The 17,146-nt window shown below is 41.6% G+C and overlaps 1 protein-coding gene across 2 annotated transcripts in view; it reads right to left on the reverse strand.

Moving 5' to 3' along the window:
* The window catches only part of SH2B3 (SH2B adaptor protein 3), a 191,306-nt gene that overhangs the window by 45,624 nt on the left and 128,536 nt on the right, over window positions 1-17,146 (reverse strand). For both annotated transcript variants that reach the window (XM_075854770.1, XM_075854769.1), the window contains one exon: window positions 604-705. In XM_075854770.1, coding sequence (XP_075710885.1) covers window positions 604-705 — 102 coding nt within the window. The remainder of the gene's footprint in view (window positions 1-603; window positions 706-17,146) is intronic.

A 17,146-nucleotide genomic window follows, 5' to 3' on the forward strand; every position in this document is an offset into this window, starting at 1 on the left:
GGAACCCAAATAGCAAGAATGGAGGTGCTCTCTCATCTAGAATTCCGTAACTATACAAAATTCCAAGAAACCTGGAGACCCTGGTTTCCATTCTGTGCAGATGATCTTTTAAACATCTCTGGGGGGACCCTGCAAATATATCCGAATCTGACAATCGGTGACTTCCCTGCTTCTTGGGTCTGGAATGCCATTCCCCATAACCTCAATATCCCTTATGAGCCCTGTATCCTTTGTCTCTCCCTTACCATTTGGTGACAATGAGTAATGTTGTTGTTACCCTTTTTACTTATTAATCTAAAGAAGAACTCTTTTCACATGTATGTTCTTCAGACATCACTCAATAGCCATCTGTAAGTAATATGTACTACTGTTTCAGTGTTATTATGATTCCCTAAATTTGATGCTTTTTCAATGTATGTCAAAGCTGAATAAATAGTGATTGATAAAAAAAATGAAAAAGTTACCCATAGCAATCACTTACCAGACTTTCTTTTATCTGTGCAGATTTTATGTAAGTGCTTGCTATGAACAACTGCTTCACTCTTTGTTTTATGCATTAGGCCCACATTGTGCATCTGTTCAGCTTCTCTGAACGGTACGTACCTTTAGCACAAATGTGTTGATATTGTCTGGCATCTCCAGGCGGGTGCACATTCTGATTTCCTGGATTGTAGAACATGGAACCCGTAAATTTGGTTTGGAGCACTGCAGGGGAGATAGAGAGTTACTGATTTTATTAAAGAATTCATGATGAGGGAGAAAATAGATAAAATCAACATCAGACAAAATATAAACAACATAGTCTGTTGGAAGTGCTCATAGTATCCCCATACATGAGCCTACCACCGGATTGAGCTGAAGAATTGGGTTGTATGTGCAAGTTGTTCGTAACATTCAAGCTAAACTGTCCTGAAAATATTAAATGCCTATAGGTTTTTTTTTCTTCTGGGAGATATATATATATATGTGTGTCCAAAAACAGGCAGCACTCCAAATCAAGGTGGAAAAGGTAGCTTTTAACCCCTTAAGGACGCAGCCACTTTTGGACCATATGACACAGCCTCATTTTTTAAATCTGACATGTTTCACTTTATGTGGTTATAACATCGGAATGCTTTCACCTATCCAAGCGATTCTGAGATTGTTTTCTCGTGACATATTGTACTTTGTTAGTGAAAAAATGTTGTCGATAAATTCAATATTTATTTGTGAAAACAACAAAATTTAGAGAAAATTTGCAAAAATGTGCATTTTTCTCAATTCAAATGTATCTGCTTGTAAGACAGATAGTTTATACCACACAAAATAGTGACTAGTTAACATATCCCAGATGTCTACTTTATGTTTGCATCATTTTTTGAACGTCCTTTTATTTTTCTAGGACGTTACAAAGCTTAAAACTTTAGCAGCAATTTCTCATATTTTCAAGAAAATTTGAAAAGGCAATTTTTTTAGGGAACAGTTCAGATCTGAAGTAGCTTTGAGGGCCTTATATATTAGGAACCCCCACAAATCACCCCATTTTAAAAACTGCACCACTTAAAGTATTCAAAACAGCATTTAGAAAGTTTCTTAACCCTTTATGCGTGTCACAGGAATTAAAGCAAAGTGGAAGGGAAATTTGCAAATTTCATTTTTTTTTGCAGAAAATCCATCTTAATCCATTTTCCCTGTAATACTGAAGGTTTTTACAAGAGAAACACAACTGAATGTTTATTGCCCTGATTCGGCAGTTTTTAGAAATATCCCACATATGGCCTTAGTGCGCTACGGGCCTGACACAAAAGCCCCAGAAGCAAAGGAGCACCTAGTGGATTTTTCGGCCTTCCTTTTCTTAAATTATATTTCAGGCACCATGTCAGGTTAGAAGAGGTCTTGTGGTGCAAAAACAAAGGAAACCCCCCAAAAGTGACTCCATTTGGGAAACTACACCCCTAGAGGAATTCATCTAGGGGTGTCGTGATTAATTTTGACGACACGGGTGTTTCATAGATTTCATTAGAATTGGGCAGTGAAAATGAAAAATTACATTATTTTTCAATAAGATGTAGCTTTACCTCAGAATTTTTTTTTTCAACAAATAAATGAGGAAAAGTACCCCAACATTTGTAAAGCAACTTCTCCGGAGTACGGAAATACCTCATATGTGGTAATAAACCACGCAATGAATACACATCAGGGCTCAGAAGGGAAGGAGCGCCATTTAGCTTTTGGAGTACAGATTTTGCTGGATTAATTTCTCGGCACCATGTCGCATTTGTAAAGCTCCTAAGGTACCAGTACAGTGGTAACCCCCCAAAAGTGACTCCATTTGGGAAACTACACCCCTAGAGGAATTCAACTAGGGGTGTAGTGAGCATTTTGACACCCCCCCCAGGTGTTTCATAGATTTCATTAGAATTGTGCAGTAAAAATTAAAAATTAAATTTTTTTCCACTAAGATGTAGCTTTAGGTCAAAATGTTTCATTTTCTCATCAAGTAAAGAAGAAAAAGCACCGTAACATTTGCAAAGCAACTTCTCCAGAGTACGGAAATACCCCATATCTGGTAATAAACCACTGTATGAATACACATCAGGGATTAGAAGTGAAGGAGCGCCATTTGGCGAGCAGATTTTTCTGGATTGGTTTTTCTGCACCATGTCGCTTTTGCAAAGCCCCTTGGGTACCAGTACAGTGGAAACTCCCCAAAAGTGACTCCATTTGGCAAACTACACCCATTGAGGAATTCATCTAAGGGGGTAGTGAGCATTTTGACCCCACAGGTGTCTCATAGATTTTATTACAAATGGGCAATGAAAATGAAAAATTACATTATTTTCCAATAACACGAAGCATTAGTTCAAAATTTTTCATTTTCTCAACAAATAAAAGAGAAAAAGCACCGTAACATTTGTAAAGCAACTTCTCCGGAGTACGGAAATACCCCACACGTGGTCATAAACTGCTATTTGGACACACAGCAACGCTCTAAAGGGAAGGAGCGCCATTTAGTATTTGGAGTGGAGATTTTACAAGATTCGCTTTTTGACACCATGTTGCATTGAGCTATAGTACCAGTACAGTGGTACTCCCGAAAAATTACCCCGTTTTGGAAACTAGATCCCTCAAAGAATTTATCTAAGGGTGTAGTGAGCATTTTCACCGCACAAGTGTTTTGCAAAAATGAGTAAACTATAGATGTTGCAGATTGAAAATTGCCGTTTTCCACAGATATGCCATTTCAGTGCCCAATGTGTTGTGCCCAGCTTGTACCACTGTAGACACACATCCCATAAATTGTTAAGCGGGTTCTCCAGAATACAGTAGTTCCCCATATGTGGTCATAAATTGCCGTTTGGGTACACTGCCAGGCTCAGTTGGACCACCATTTGGCTTTTGAAGCGCAGATTTTGCTTGGTGTATTAGTGGTATTTCAGCTTATAATGTGGGGGCATATGTGAGCTGGGCGGAGTACATCAGGGTATATGTAAACTGTGCGGAGTACATCAGGGTATATGTAAGCTGGGCGGAGTACATCAGGGTATATGTAATCTGTGCGGAGTACATCAGGGTATATGTAAACTGTGCGGAGTACATCAGGGTATATGTAAGCTGTGCGGAGTACATCGGGGTATATGTAATCTGTGAGGAGTACATCAGGATATACTTAAACTGTGGAGTACATCAGGGTATAATGTAATATGTGCGGGTACATCAGGGTATATGTAATCTGTGTGGAGTACATCAGGGTATATGTAATCTGTGCGGAGTACATCAGGGTATATGTAATCTGTGCGGAGTACATCAGGGTATATGTAATCTGTGTGGAGTACATCAGGATATATGTAAACTCGGAGGAGTACATCAGGGGTATATGTAATCTGTGCGGAGTACATCAGGGTATATGTAATCTGTGAGGAGTACATCAGGGTATATGTAATCTGTGCGGAGTACATCAGGGCATATGTAATCTGTGCGGAGTGCATCAGGGTATATGTAAGCTGTGCGGAGTACACATCAGGGCATATGTAAACTGTGCGGAGTACATCAGGGTATATGTAATCTGTGAGGAGTACATCAGGGTATATGTAATCTGTGAGGAGTACATCAGGGTATATGTAATCTGTGCGGAGTACATCAGGGTATATGTAATCTGTGCGGAGTACATCAGGGTATATGTAATCTGTGCGGAGTACATCAGGATATATGTAAACTCGGCGGAGTACATCAGGGTATATGTAATCTGTGCGGAGTACATCAGGGTATATGTAAACTGGGGGGAGTACATCAAGGAATATGTAAACTGGGCGGAGTGCATCAGGTCATAATAGGATGATGTAATAATGGGGTGAATGAATAATCCATGGATTGGTGTGGTCGCTTTGAACCAATCCTTTATACACAGGCCGGGTTTATTGGGTATTATACTAAATATCTGCGCTCCAGTATTGCCTAATCTTTGACTTTTTCACCAGCCCTATAAGCCGCACAAGGCCCTAAAGGTCCGCCTGTGGGGTCCAGCAAATGACGATGTTGGATATTTCGTGAAATTCTACTGGTCCTAAAAAGGAGTCTGGGCCGTCATTTAGAATCATTTTGCATCATTGCGTTTTGAGAGTTATAACGTGTTATTTTTCCGGTGACGGAGTTGTGTGAGGGCGCGTTTTTTGTGGAACGAGCTGTCATTTTTATTGGTTCCATTTTGGGGTACATGCGATTTTTTTATCACTATTTATTCCATTTTTTGGGAGATGAGGAAACCAAAAAACAGCAATGCTAGCACGTTTTTTTTTTACAGTTTTCACCGTGCAGTATAAACAACATGTTAACTTTATTCTGCGGGGTGATACGATTACAGCGACACCAAATTTATTTCATTTTTTTACGTTTCACTACGTTCCCACAATAAAAAAATCATGTTTTAGTGTCGCCATTTTCTGACAGCCATAACTTTTTTATTTTTTAGTTGATATCGCTGCGGGACAGCTTGTTTTATGCGTGACGAACTGTAGTTTCTATTGGTACCATTGTGTGTTACTTGCAACTTTTTGATCACTTTTTATTACTTTTTTTTTTAGACAAGATGACCAAAAAATAAAATACTGTCACTGTTTTTTATTAAAAATTTTTACGGTGTTCACCGTGCGGTAAAAATAATGTGCTATTTTTATAGATCAGGCCGTTCCGAACGCGGCGATACCTATTATGTATAGTTTTTTTTTCATATTTTCATTTTTTTTCTAATAATAAAGGAGTTGATCAGGAAACAGGGCAAGTGTTGTTTTTATTATTTATTTATTATTTATTAACTTTTATTTATTTATTTTTCTTTCACATTTTTTTGTAAATTTTTTACTTTCTCTTTTACACTGACCTGGGGACTTGAAGATCTGACCTTCTGATCCCCGCTATGATGCACTGCACTACTTATGTATGTACTTATGTAGTGCAGTGCATCGTAACTGTCATTCTTCATTTGACAGTTAGCGTATTAGGTCCTGCCTCGGGCAGGACCTAATAGGCTACCGTACCTTGTCAACCAGGAAGCCTAGTAACGGCTTCCCGGTTGCAATAGCAACAATCACCACCCGCGATCCATCGCTGGGGGGGCGCGGGGGGTAGAGAGGGAGCTCCCTCCCTCTGTATACCACTTCAATGCGGCGGACGTCATTGACAGCCGCATTGAAGGGGTTAAATGGCTGCGATCGGCGGTAACAGCCATCGCAGCCATTGCAGCGGCATGTCAGCTGTGTATAACAGCTGACAGCCGCTGAAGATAAAGCACGCACAGCTCCTGTGCTCGCTTTATCTGCTGGGCGTAACTGTACGCCCGAGTGCGGGAAATCACTTGCTATTTGGACGTACAGTCACGCCCGTGTGCGGGAAGGGGTTAATAGCCCTCGTTCAACGTTTCGGCTCAATACAAGGAGCCTTTATATATATGCTTGAGAAAGGCCCCATGGAGTAGGGCTGAAACGTTGCATGTGGTGAATAAATCCACTTTTTTCACTATCAAGGTGTGCTGTCTCAGCATGGCTCCCCCTCTTATTCCTGGTCCCCAGAGCGGCTCCCCTCTCATTTCTAATCCCCAGCATGGCTCCCCTCTTATTCCTGGTCTCCATTAGGGCAGCACTCTCAATCCTTGTCCCTAGCATGGCTCCCCCACTCATACTTATACAGTACACCAGCATGGCTCTCCTCATTCTTAGACCCCAGTCAGGCTCCCCTCTCCATATCGCCCTCACTGCTAAACTGGACAACACAGTTTCTGTGGGCTCCCTTACTCAGCAATCATATGGGCTGTTTAATGCAGCACGATGCTGTACCTTCCCTTTCTCTGACAGCCTCTCTGTTTTTGTAGGACGCCTTGCTGGAAATGTTCCTCCTCCTGCTCTCTCTGCCCCATTGATGCAGCACGATGGCAGCATCTCTCCACTGATATGCCAAGCAAATCTCCTCCTCCTGACCACTCCCGTGCGGTGATACAGTGTGACGCATACCCGCTTTTGTGGTGTTTTTAAAGGGGTTTAAACAGAAAATCGTTCTTAAAAAAGAGCCATATGATGGCATATATAACACCCTACATTCAACTATTGTGACTAGGTACCCAGTGAGCAGACATCTTCCACTACATATAGGAGTGTCTTCACAATAAGTATCACGTCAAACATTTCTTGGAAGACATCTTTATAACGGATATAACTCTGACACAGGAACGAGCAATATTTCATATTTTAGCTAATGCTAAAAACAAGTTTTTGCTTTAGGCCCCACGCACACTACCGTAGATTTCGTCCGTAATTTCGGACCTATTCATTTCTATGGCTTACCGACACCTTCCCCTATATTTAAGGGAAGGTTTCTGTGCCGTAGAAGCATTCTGTAAAAATTCGAACATGTCCTACTTTTTTATTTTACGGACCGCACTCCCATACTTTATAACAGGAGCACGACCCGCAAGTGCGGACGGCTGTCCGCGGTCGTCCGTGCCTGTAATCACGGACTGTGATTACAGGCACGGTCGTGTGCATGGGTCCTTAATGTGAACAATAAATGTTTGCTATACATCTGGGCTGCAGCCAGCAGAAATATTTAACACTGCTGGTCTCAAGATATTCCACCTGGTCTGGGTATAGTTAAGGAAAAGGTTGATTTTCTTTACAAGATAAACTGGCTTGAAAATAAAAAGTCACAAGAAAAACAGATCAAAAATTATTTTTTTTTCCTTAAAGTTTTATGGAAATGTATTCAGACCAAAACTAGGGCAGTCAAACATGCTCAGATTAAAAACTTCAATTCATGGTATGGTACATGCTGGAGCAATTTGATCATAGAACACCAATTCTATTGTCACAAGACTTAGAAAAGATGCACGTTTATTTTTGTTCCTATAGTGGGCAGTAGTATGGGAGGAAAGGGGTATGGTGAGTTAGTTGATGTTTTCCTAATATTTTTGCCATTCAGAATTATTGATAAAAAAAAAACAAAAAACTACAAAACAGGTGTTCCGAATTGATAAAGTTAAACATAGATAAATCTACCCAGGTACAGCAACCCCCACCAAGGACGGTCAGGTGTTCTTCATTTACTACAGCCATGCTTGCTGCATCTTCATATTTCAGGCCAAAACTTTGTACAATAAACTGCAGTTTTTTGTGTGCACAGGAACAGATATTTAACACTGATCAAGAAGGCCAGTTCACATTGTGCATTTCTGTTACATTTGTAACATGCATTTTTTGGGGTTTTTCGGTAGATAAAACTCTCATTGAGAGACATTGGAGTTTATCAACCAAAACAAAAAAACACGCATATTAAAAACACAGTGTGAACCTCAGTGGTCTGAATAATGTAATAGAATGGTTAAGGCTGGGTTCACACGACCTATTTTCAGACGTAAACGAGGCGTATTATGCCTCGTTTTACGTCTGAAAATAGGGCTACAATACGTCGGCAAACATCTGCCCATTCATTTGAATGGGTTTGCCGACGTACTGTGCAGACAACCTGTCATTTACGCGTCGTCGTTTGACAGCTGTCAAACTACGACGCGTAAAAATACAGCCTCGTCAAAAGAAGTGCAGGACACTTATATACATTACATGCAGGGCACTTCTTTCAGACGTAATTTGAGCCGTTCTTCATTGAACTCAATGAAGAGCAGCTCAAGATTTACGACTGTCAGAGAAGCCTCGCAAAATGCGAGGAGGAGCATTTACGGCTGAAACGAGGCAGCTGTTTTCTCCTGAAAACAGTCTGGGTATGTTCACATGGCAGCGTCCGTAACGGCTGAAATTACGGGGATGTTTTCAGGAGGAAACATCCCCGTAATTTCAGCCGTAACGGCATGTGCAGGCGCTTGAACGCCGCGTCCATTACGGACATAATTGGCGCTGCTTTTCATTGGAGTCAATGAATAACGGCTCCAATTACGCCCAAAGAAGTGACAGGTCACTTCTTTGACGCGGGCGTCTATTTACGCGCCGTCATTTGACAGCGGCGCGTAAATATACGCCTCGTGTGAACAGACAAACGTCAGCCCATTGCTTTCAATGGGCAGATGTTTGTCAAAGCTATCGAGGCGCATTTTTCGGATGTAATTGGGGGCAAAAACGCCCGAATTACGTCCGTAATTAGTGCGTGTGAACATACCCTCTGTCTTTTCAGACGTAAATGCCTGCTATCGTGTGCACATACCCTAATACTGTATATGCCAACCATGCTTTGCATTAATCTACTGCAGCTGGCTGCCTTTTTAAGATGGAGATATACGACTCGAGTTTGCCAACCTGCTTTTCAGAAATACATTGATTGTTTATTCCATACGTGGGGCAGGGTGAATGATTTCATAGCTACATGATTCCCATATATTTATAACGGATCCTATCACATCTCTATGAACAAGGAGGAAGAGGTTAATGGTGATAACTTAACTCAAGTTGCTGCTTTACAGAAATTGCAACTTCCTAAGGCCTTGTTCACACAGTGTAGTTTTGCTGCAGATTTTGAATGTAGAAGCAGAACCTAAAACATAAGAAATATATAAGGGAAGCCCTTATAGGTCTGCTCTCATTGATCCAATTCTGGTTTTGGAATAAAAAAAAAAATGCATGCAAAATCTGAAGAAAATCTGCAGTGTGTGAACATGGAATAAGGCAGGGGTCTCAAACACGCAGCCCCTGAGGCTGTCATCTGCAGCTCGGGGGTCACCGTAGCACCCTCGGGAGAGGAAAGAGCAGGCCGAAGGAGGAGCGTCCGAGTGCTAGAAGCGGCTCTACTCAGGGACACCGGCTCTGGGTAAACCCCTGACATCACTGTCCTTATATGTCAGAAGCATAGCAGGAGTCCCAAGCAGACCGCTATTGATTCCGTGGAAAAAATGGAAGCCTGCCAGAACGGTGACAAACGGAAACCACTAGCAATGTTTCCGTCACCATTAATATCAATGGGGATGCAAACGGAAGCTGTGGTTTCCGTTTGACTTTCCGTTGCGGGGTTCCACGACGGAAACCTCCGACGGAACCCCTCAACGGAAAACGAACACTGATGTGAACCGGCCCTTAAATCATTTTTCTTTTTGTCAAACAACCTTTTTATTATTTTTCTTTAATTTTTACTATTTTTCTTTTCTAAAATGTAAAAACTTTCTAATATACTTTTGTTTTTAAACCCGCACGGATCGCAGGTTTTCAGCATTTGTCGCGTGGAACCGGAGGTTCGGAGCTGCCGATCTTGAAGTGACACGTCCACAGGCTCTGGGAGGAGCTACCCCCTACTCTCTATGTGTCCATGATGAGGATGAAGGGACTGGCTACCTGGCTCAATTCATAAGCCAGGCCAGCCCGCTACTAGGTCTCTGAATCAGCTGTGACGGAGGAGGGGCTGGCTTAGCTGATTAATTAAGCCATGTTAATTCTTAACATTCCCCGACTAACTTTAAATATCCTAGACCTGCTTTTAAAATCGTATAGTAATAGCATTGTCACATATTCCACTTAACTAGATGTGATCAGCACCATAATGCCAAAACCTAATCTAAAAAGAAAATTCATATAGAGTAGCAATATGTTGTATCAATACATGCAACATAATGATAAGGCTTCGTTCACATCTGCGCAAGGGCTCCGTTTCGACGGAACCTCTGAGCTTTCCGTCAGAATGGAGCCCTGACTAACACAAACGGAGACCGTAATTTCCGTTACCATTGATTTCAATGGTGACAGATCCGATGCAAATAGTTTCCGTTTGTCTCAGTTGTGCAACGCTTCAGTCGTTTTGCCGGAATCAATAGCGTAGTCCGTTTGTCTCAGTTGTGCAAGGGTTTCGTTGTTTTGCCAGAATCAATGGCGTAGTCAACTATGCTATTGATTCCGCCTAAACTACTGAACCCTTGCACAACTGAGACAAATGGAAATCATTAGCACCGGATCCGTCACCATTCAAATCAATGGTCATGGAAATGGAAACCTTTGGTTTACATTTGTGTCAGTCAGTCATTTGTGTCAGTCAGTCAGCAGTTCTAACAGAAAGCTCAGACAGAACGGGACCCTGGCACAGATGGGAACGAAGCCTAATACATACATATTTAATAAACAGGTTAATCAGTGTGATTGGTGTAACTTTATAATTTGTTTTTATTAAAAATTAGTTTTACTTTTTGAGATACAGCTGCTTTGTATCCTGTATACAGAGCTAGGGTTGTCACGATACCAGAATTTGGACTTCGATACCGATACTTTGTGTAGTATTGCGATTTTGGATACCAAAACGATACTTTGCCAACAATAACAAAAAATAAAAAAAAAGTTCTTCCATTTTCTGATGTGAGGCGCGTGTGTGATGAATTTTGAATGTGCTTCACATTAATAGTAATTAATCCCTTCATGTTTCTCAGTCATAATGGGTTAATGTGGGGTTAATTACTATTAATGTGAGGCACATGAAGCTTAAATTCATCACACCTCGTGCCTCACATTAATAAGTGTAAGAAGTTTTTATTTTATTTTTTTATAGCGTACACATCATAAATGATGCAAAAAATTTGCAGGTTATTACGGCCGCGCCAATACCGAATATGTGTATATTTTATGTAGAGACGTATTTTAATGTTTATTGTAAAAAAACGTGTATGTATATTTTTTTGATTTACCATTACTTAATGTTTTTCCTTTCTTCCTTCCTTTATATTTCTAAACTTTAATGCACTTGTATATATCTATATGCCAGTACATTAGCCTGTGTATGGACACAGGCAGTTGTTAGGACATACCCAAGTGTGCCCTTACAACAGGAAATATGGTAAGACAGTCCTGGGGTCCTTCAATGGACCCTGGGCTGTCTGCCCATATATGGTATGTCCCTCAATCGCGTCACAGGGATTCCCTGTGACGCGATCCAAGGGGCATCCCCCTTCTCATTTACCCCTTGAATGCTGCGGTCAGCTTTGATCACAGCATTCAGGGGAATAGCGGCGGAGATGAGAGGTTTCTCTGATCTCCGCCGTTAGAGCGGGGCTGCGGCTGTGTAATACAGCCATTGCCCCGCTCCTGACAAGTGCGCGCGCGGTCAGCATGAGGTGATGTGGCCGGCGCTGCACTAATGAGCAGCGGCGCCGGCACTGGACACAGAACATGGGGGCGTTTTGCAGTGCGCCTGCCATGTTCTGTCATCAGTGCCGCCACGCATTAGTGCGGCGCTGGTCGCTTCACATCATGCTGACCGCGCGCACATGTCAGGACTCAGGAGCGGGGCAATGGCTGTATTACACAACCGCTGCCCCGCTCTAATACATTCATGTGTTACAATGCTAAGCTGTGCAGCGGCACAGCTTAGTATCGAAATACATAAAATAATGGTATCGAACCGTTTGAGGGTGCACGGTATCGAAACTTTCGAAGTGTATCCCTATAAAGAGCAACTGTATAGTTCACAAAATTCTGCTCCAGTCAGGACCGCGGGACTGACGAGTTCAATGAAAACGGGTCCTGAGTGTCTCTGACATGCAGAATCCACCGATTATCTATCACATCTAAGTTATGAACTTAGATGTAATAGATTACAGGTGGATCCTCACCAGGTCATACCGAACGATACAGCTGCTCTGTATAAAGAATACAGAGCAGCTGTATCTCAAAAAGTAAAACTAATTTAAAAAGAAAAGAATTATAAAGTTACACCAATCACACTAATTGACCTATTAAAAAAAATGCCTTGGAATGGTGTACATAACTACAGAGTATCTATAGATCCATAGGCCCACTTCCTAATATCAGTAGGACCCTAATTCCATTTGCATCTCTTTGTGTTCAGAAAAATACACCCCCCCTATGGTATTTCTCTGGTCTATGGATTGCTGATGGGGAAACGGTGACCAATGATGTCCTCAAATATGGATACCATGGGAGAGTCAACTTGGCAAATCTTTATTTTTTTTTTATATCCTGTCTAGATGGTATATGACTTTGGCCCTCCTACAACATATGTAACCCATGGTTCCCTCCACATGCTGGCACCGTGACTCTGCCAATGGTAGTATTACCGATATACGGTGGGAATGTTAGAGAGTTTTACCATTCTAGGATTATGTATTTAAATTATACAACTCTGCTCAGCCTCTATTTAGAACCGCCCAGAAATAACTATCGCTAATGCCAGGTTCCCTGACCTTGGCTAGGAACGGTCTACTTAGGCTCTTTATTATGGCCACACGGCTTGTCATTCAGAGAAGCTTGAGGTCCTCCACCCAGCGTACTCTGGTAATGTGGATAGAGGCGCTTAAATCATGCATATGGAAGACTTGATTGCAAGACAGGTCTTATCACTTCTCCCTCATTTGGCTCCCTTGGACCTCCTTAACACCTCTTGCACATGACCGAGCTCAGGCCGTGAAAAACGGTCCGCATGTCGGCCGCATTTCCTGGCCCCACCCTGGTACAGGTGAACGGGACATCTGGCATCATAGACATTTTATGATGCTAGGAGTGTCTGACTCCCCACTGAATTGCTGTTTCGTAATGAACAAAATTATACAGTACATAACAGCAGTTCCGTGCGGCGGCAGAGACTCCTAGCATCATAAATGTTTATGATGGCAGGAGTCCCATTCACCTGTACCGCGGTCGGGCCGGGAAATGCGGCTGACACTCGGACCGTTTTTCACGGCCCGAACACGGTCGTGTGCAACTGCAGTTAGAGATTCTTCTCACTTTGCCTAGGGAGGGACTATCCCAGATTTTAACTAATCTCCTGGGCATTGCTTAGGAGGGCCTTGCCTTTGCACATATACCCCTTCTGCCCCCCCATGTCTCCCCTCTATTTGTTTGTCTTTATGTCTATTGTTTTTAATTTGTTTCTTTGTTGACTCATTGAGCTCTTGTTATTCAACATAGTAGATTTTAACCTTTGGCGTCGCCGGTCAGAATGGGATTTATTGATGTTGTTTGATATGCATCTTTTTGCTCTATAGCAAAATGTATACAAATATTGAATTTTCTGAAATGCAGTCACCCATTTATTTGTTTCTTAAGGCATTCTTTGATATGACTAATGTCATATATATATATATATATATATATATATATATATATATACACACACACACACACATATACATATATGTAATTTTTTTTACAAAATCAATAAAACTTGTTTGAACCATAAAACTTGAAACGGACCTAATCTTTTGGCAATTGTCTCAAAACGCGGCTACAAGATATCCAAAATATTTAATGAAATTGCATGCTACTGTGAGAAAAATTGACATGCAATTCCCTGTGATTGTATAATGCCATTTGTGGGAAGTTGTTCATTGCTCTTATATAAAAAAAAAGACGTACAACTGTGCTTAAAATCACATGGAAATCATAAAGGCAATTGTCACATTAGTCAATATTAATTCAATGTCTGATGCAAGCTGACCATCGTCATTGAACCCTATGCTTAAAGACCATTTGGACATCTTAGATATAAAATATTAAATGGGTTGTCTGTGTGAGGAAACTAACATCTAAGTTCAGATGTGAACAATATTAGATGGATTCTCTTTGTCAGGGACACTCAGGAACAACTCTCAGCCAAGCCGTCAGTTCAGCTGAACTGACAGAATAGGCTAAGAGAGTACGCTACAGCTTCTATGTATACAGGAGACATAGAAGCTGAATCGTAATAAGTGAAAAATTATTTGAATAATGGTCAATTAGAAAAGTCATTGAAAACACAAAACACATTGATTTAATAAAAAAATTCTATCATAGCCTTTAACACTAAGGGTATGTGCACACGCTAGCTTCCTTTTACGTCTGAAAAGACAGACTGTTTTCAGGAGAAAACAGCTGCGTCGTTTCAGACGTAAAAGCTCCTCCTCGTATTATGCGAGGCGTCTTTGACGGCCGTAATCTTGAGCTGCTCTTCATTGACTTCAATGAAGAACGGCTCAAATTTCTGCACTTCTTTGCCGAGGCAGTCAATTTACGCGTCGTCGTTTGACAGCTGTCAAACGACGACGCGTAAATTACTGGTCGTCGGCACAGTACATCGGCAAACCCATTCAAATGAATGAGCAGATGTTTGCCGACGTATTGTAGCCCTATTTTCAGGCGTGAATCGAGGCATAATACGCCTCGTTTACGCCTGAAAATAGGTCGTGTGAACCCAGCCTAACCCTCACAACAGATGTAATCATCTGATGACAAACCCACTTGATCCCATTATGCATCTATATGAATGGATATAAAATCAGAATTTGCTGAATCAGTTAGCCAATGAATTGTCCATTGAGCTTAAAAAGGAACAGTCATGTTTTTTTTAACCACATACCTCCCCCTATTCCCAGCATCCTCCTGCTCCAGCTCCATGCTTATTGTGAGTAAAGGTACAGAGAGGAGACCTTATTTCTCTTCAGTAGGCATGGTCTACTGCATTGCTCTGACGCTGTGCAATCAGAGCGGACAGCCTACCAGCGATGAGGAAGATCGAGTCATCTCGCGAGATTTACCTAATGCTGGCGATACTGCTGCTCCTCCTATGAGCGGGATCTGTGGTCTGAGTTAGTGATGGGAAATCTAGTGCATTTTGGGGATTAGTTCATTAGGATCTAGATCATTCAAAAGTTTAGTTCAAAAGATTAGTTCATTCTGTCTCTAGCTCTGGGACACTGTTGAGAAGTGATTGGAAACATAGAACATACATAGGGGAACCATGGAATATGGAACATTTCCTATATATACAGGAAATGTTACATGTTCCAAGGTTCTCCTATGTAATATATATATATATATACAAATACATACATGCATACATACATACATATATATACCACACACACACTCTAGTTATTATTCAATTTAAAGTTTGTTACGAAAGGTTCAGATTATGGTTCAAAAACCGGATTTGTCCCACTTTGGATGTTGTGAGTCTGTTTTTTCTCTCTGTAACTACTTGCCCTGCTTTTGAATATATTCTCCCACAGGGAACGGAAGAGGCTAATATGCCCTATAGAGGTTTATAGTGAATGTATCATGTGACTTGTGAACAAACTGAAGTTAATGAACAAGTGAACTAATATGCTAGGAGACCGAATCATGACAGTGTAGTTCAATCAGATGCATATGACACTAAATGAAGCAGCGCCACCTATTGTAGTTTACAGGTATTGACTCATGGTGAATGGGTATGAGAGAACTGAAAAGCAATGCAGCACAGAGCAGGAGGGGGATATAGGAGCACAGAGTAGGGGGGGGGGGGGGGCTGTAGCCAGTGTCAGCAGCAAGACTGGACCTCTGGACTAACAAGATAGTGATTTTATCACAAAAACGGGTGAATTGAATGAACCCACACACAGACTCTCTCACTGCTTTTACACTGGGCAATAATCGTGCAGACAAGTGTTCATATAACGCTCGTTGACTATAATTGCCCTGTGTAAACAGGACAGTGATCAGCAGATGAACGAGCAAATGCTCTATCATCTGCTGATCGTATCGTTTTAAAAAAAAGTTAAATATAAGGGTATGTTCACACACAAAATAAAAAACGTCTGAAAATGCAGAGCTATTTTCAAGGGAAACCCGCTCCTGATTTTCAGACGTTTAAGCCACTGGCGATTTTCGCAGCATTTTTTACGGCCGTTTTTGGAGCTGTTTTTTCATAGAGTCAATTAAAAAAAACGGCTCCAAAAAGTCCCAAGAAGTGACATGCACTTCTTTTTCGCGGGCGTCTTTTTACATGCCGCTATTTGAAAACGAGGCGTAAGAAAAACGCCGTATTTCCCATTGAAATCAATGGGCAGATGTTTGTAGGCGTTCTGTTTCTGTTTTTTCAGGCGTTTTTTGAGGCGTAAACGCCCCGAAATACGCCTGAACACACTACGTGTGAACATACCCTTATCGTTGTCGGCAGCACATCTTCAGGGAGACGCGCTGCCGACATGATAATAATGTATGGGGACGAGCGATCGGAGTAACGAGTACTAGACCCCATCCATAGCTCCTTGTGACAGGAGCAAACGAGCGCCGATCAACTAGCGGTCTCGTTGATCGGCGCTCGCTGCACTGGCCAAAATCGGCCGGTGTAATAGGGGTGTCTGGGCAGTGCAATTTCAGAGCATAATTTCTTTTATTAGATTTGTATTTTCTGGACTGTGTTGTGTTTTTCTTCTTTCCTTTTCCAGCACTAGGGACTAAAAAGCAAGTGGTAATGTGTCAGTGAGGAGCTGCTGTGCTCATTCACCCACTGTCTCACTCCTCCCCACTTGCTTTAGTTCATCTCATGAACTAATCTTTGCTAGGGATGTGAACTAAATGACTTCGTTCACTTTGAAGATCCGTTCATTTTGAACTGATCGTTCGTGAACTACCCATCACTAGCCTGAGTTTTCTGTTCACCTCCCCGTAGCTTCCAGGAGTGACTACTTTACAGAGGCAGATCTCGCAAAATTAGATACGTTTCGTGAGATCAGCAGGTCTTCTGCATTGCTGTGAGGCTGTTGAACACAGTGATACAGGAGACAAAGCCTACTGAGAGATGAGGTGCTGTATCTTTACTCACAATTATCTTCGTTGGCGCCAAAAAGGAGAGTGGGCAGTAGCAAGACAATAAGGGGATCAAAAAAAGAAAACAAAAAACTTACATCACTAGAATCGTGAGGATGCTAGGTATAAGGGAGATA

The sequence above is a fragment of the Rhinoderma darwinii genome, chromosome 1, assembly GCF_050947455.1.
Source record: "Rhinoderma darwinii isolate aRhiDar2 chromosome 1, aRhiDar2.hap1, whole genome shotgun sequence".
NCBI classification, from domain to species: Eukaryota; Metazoa; Chordata; class Amphibia; order Anura; family Rhinodermatidae; genus Rhinoderma; species Rhinoderma darwinii.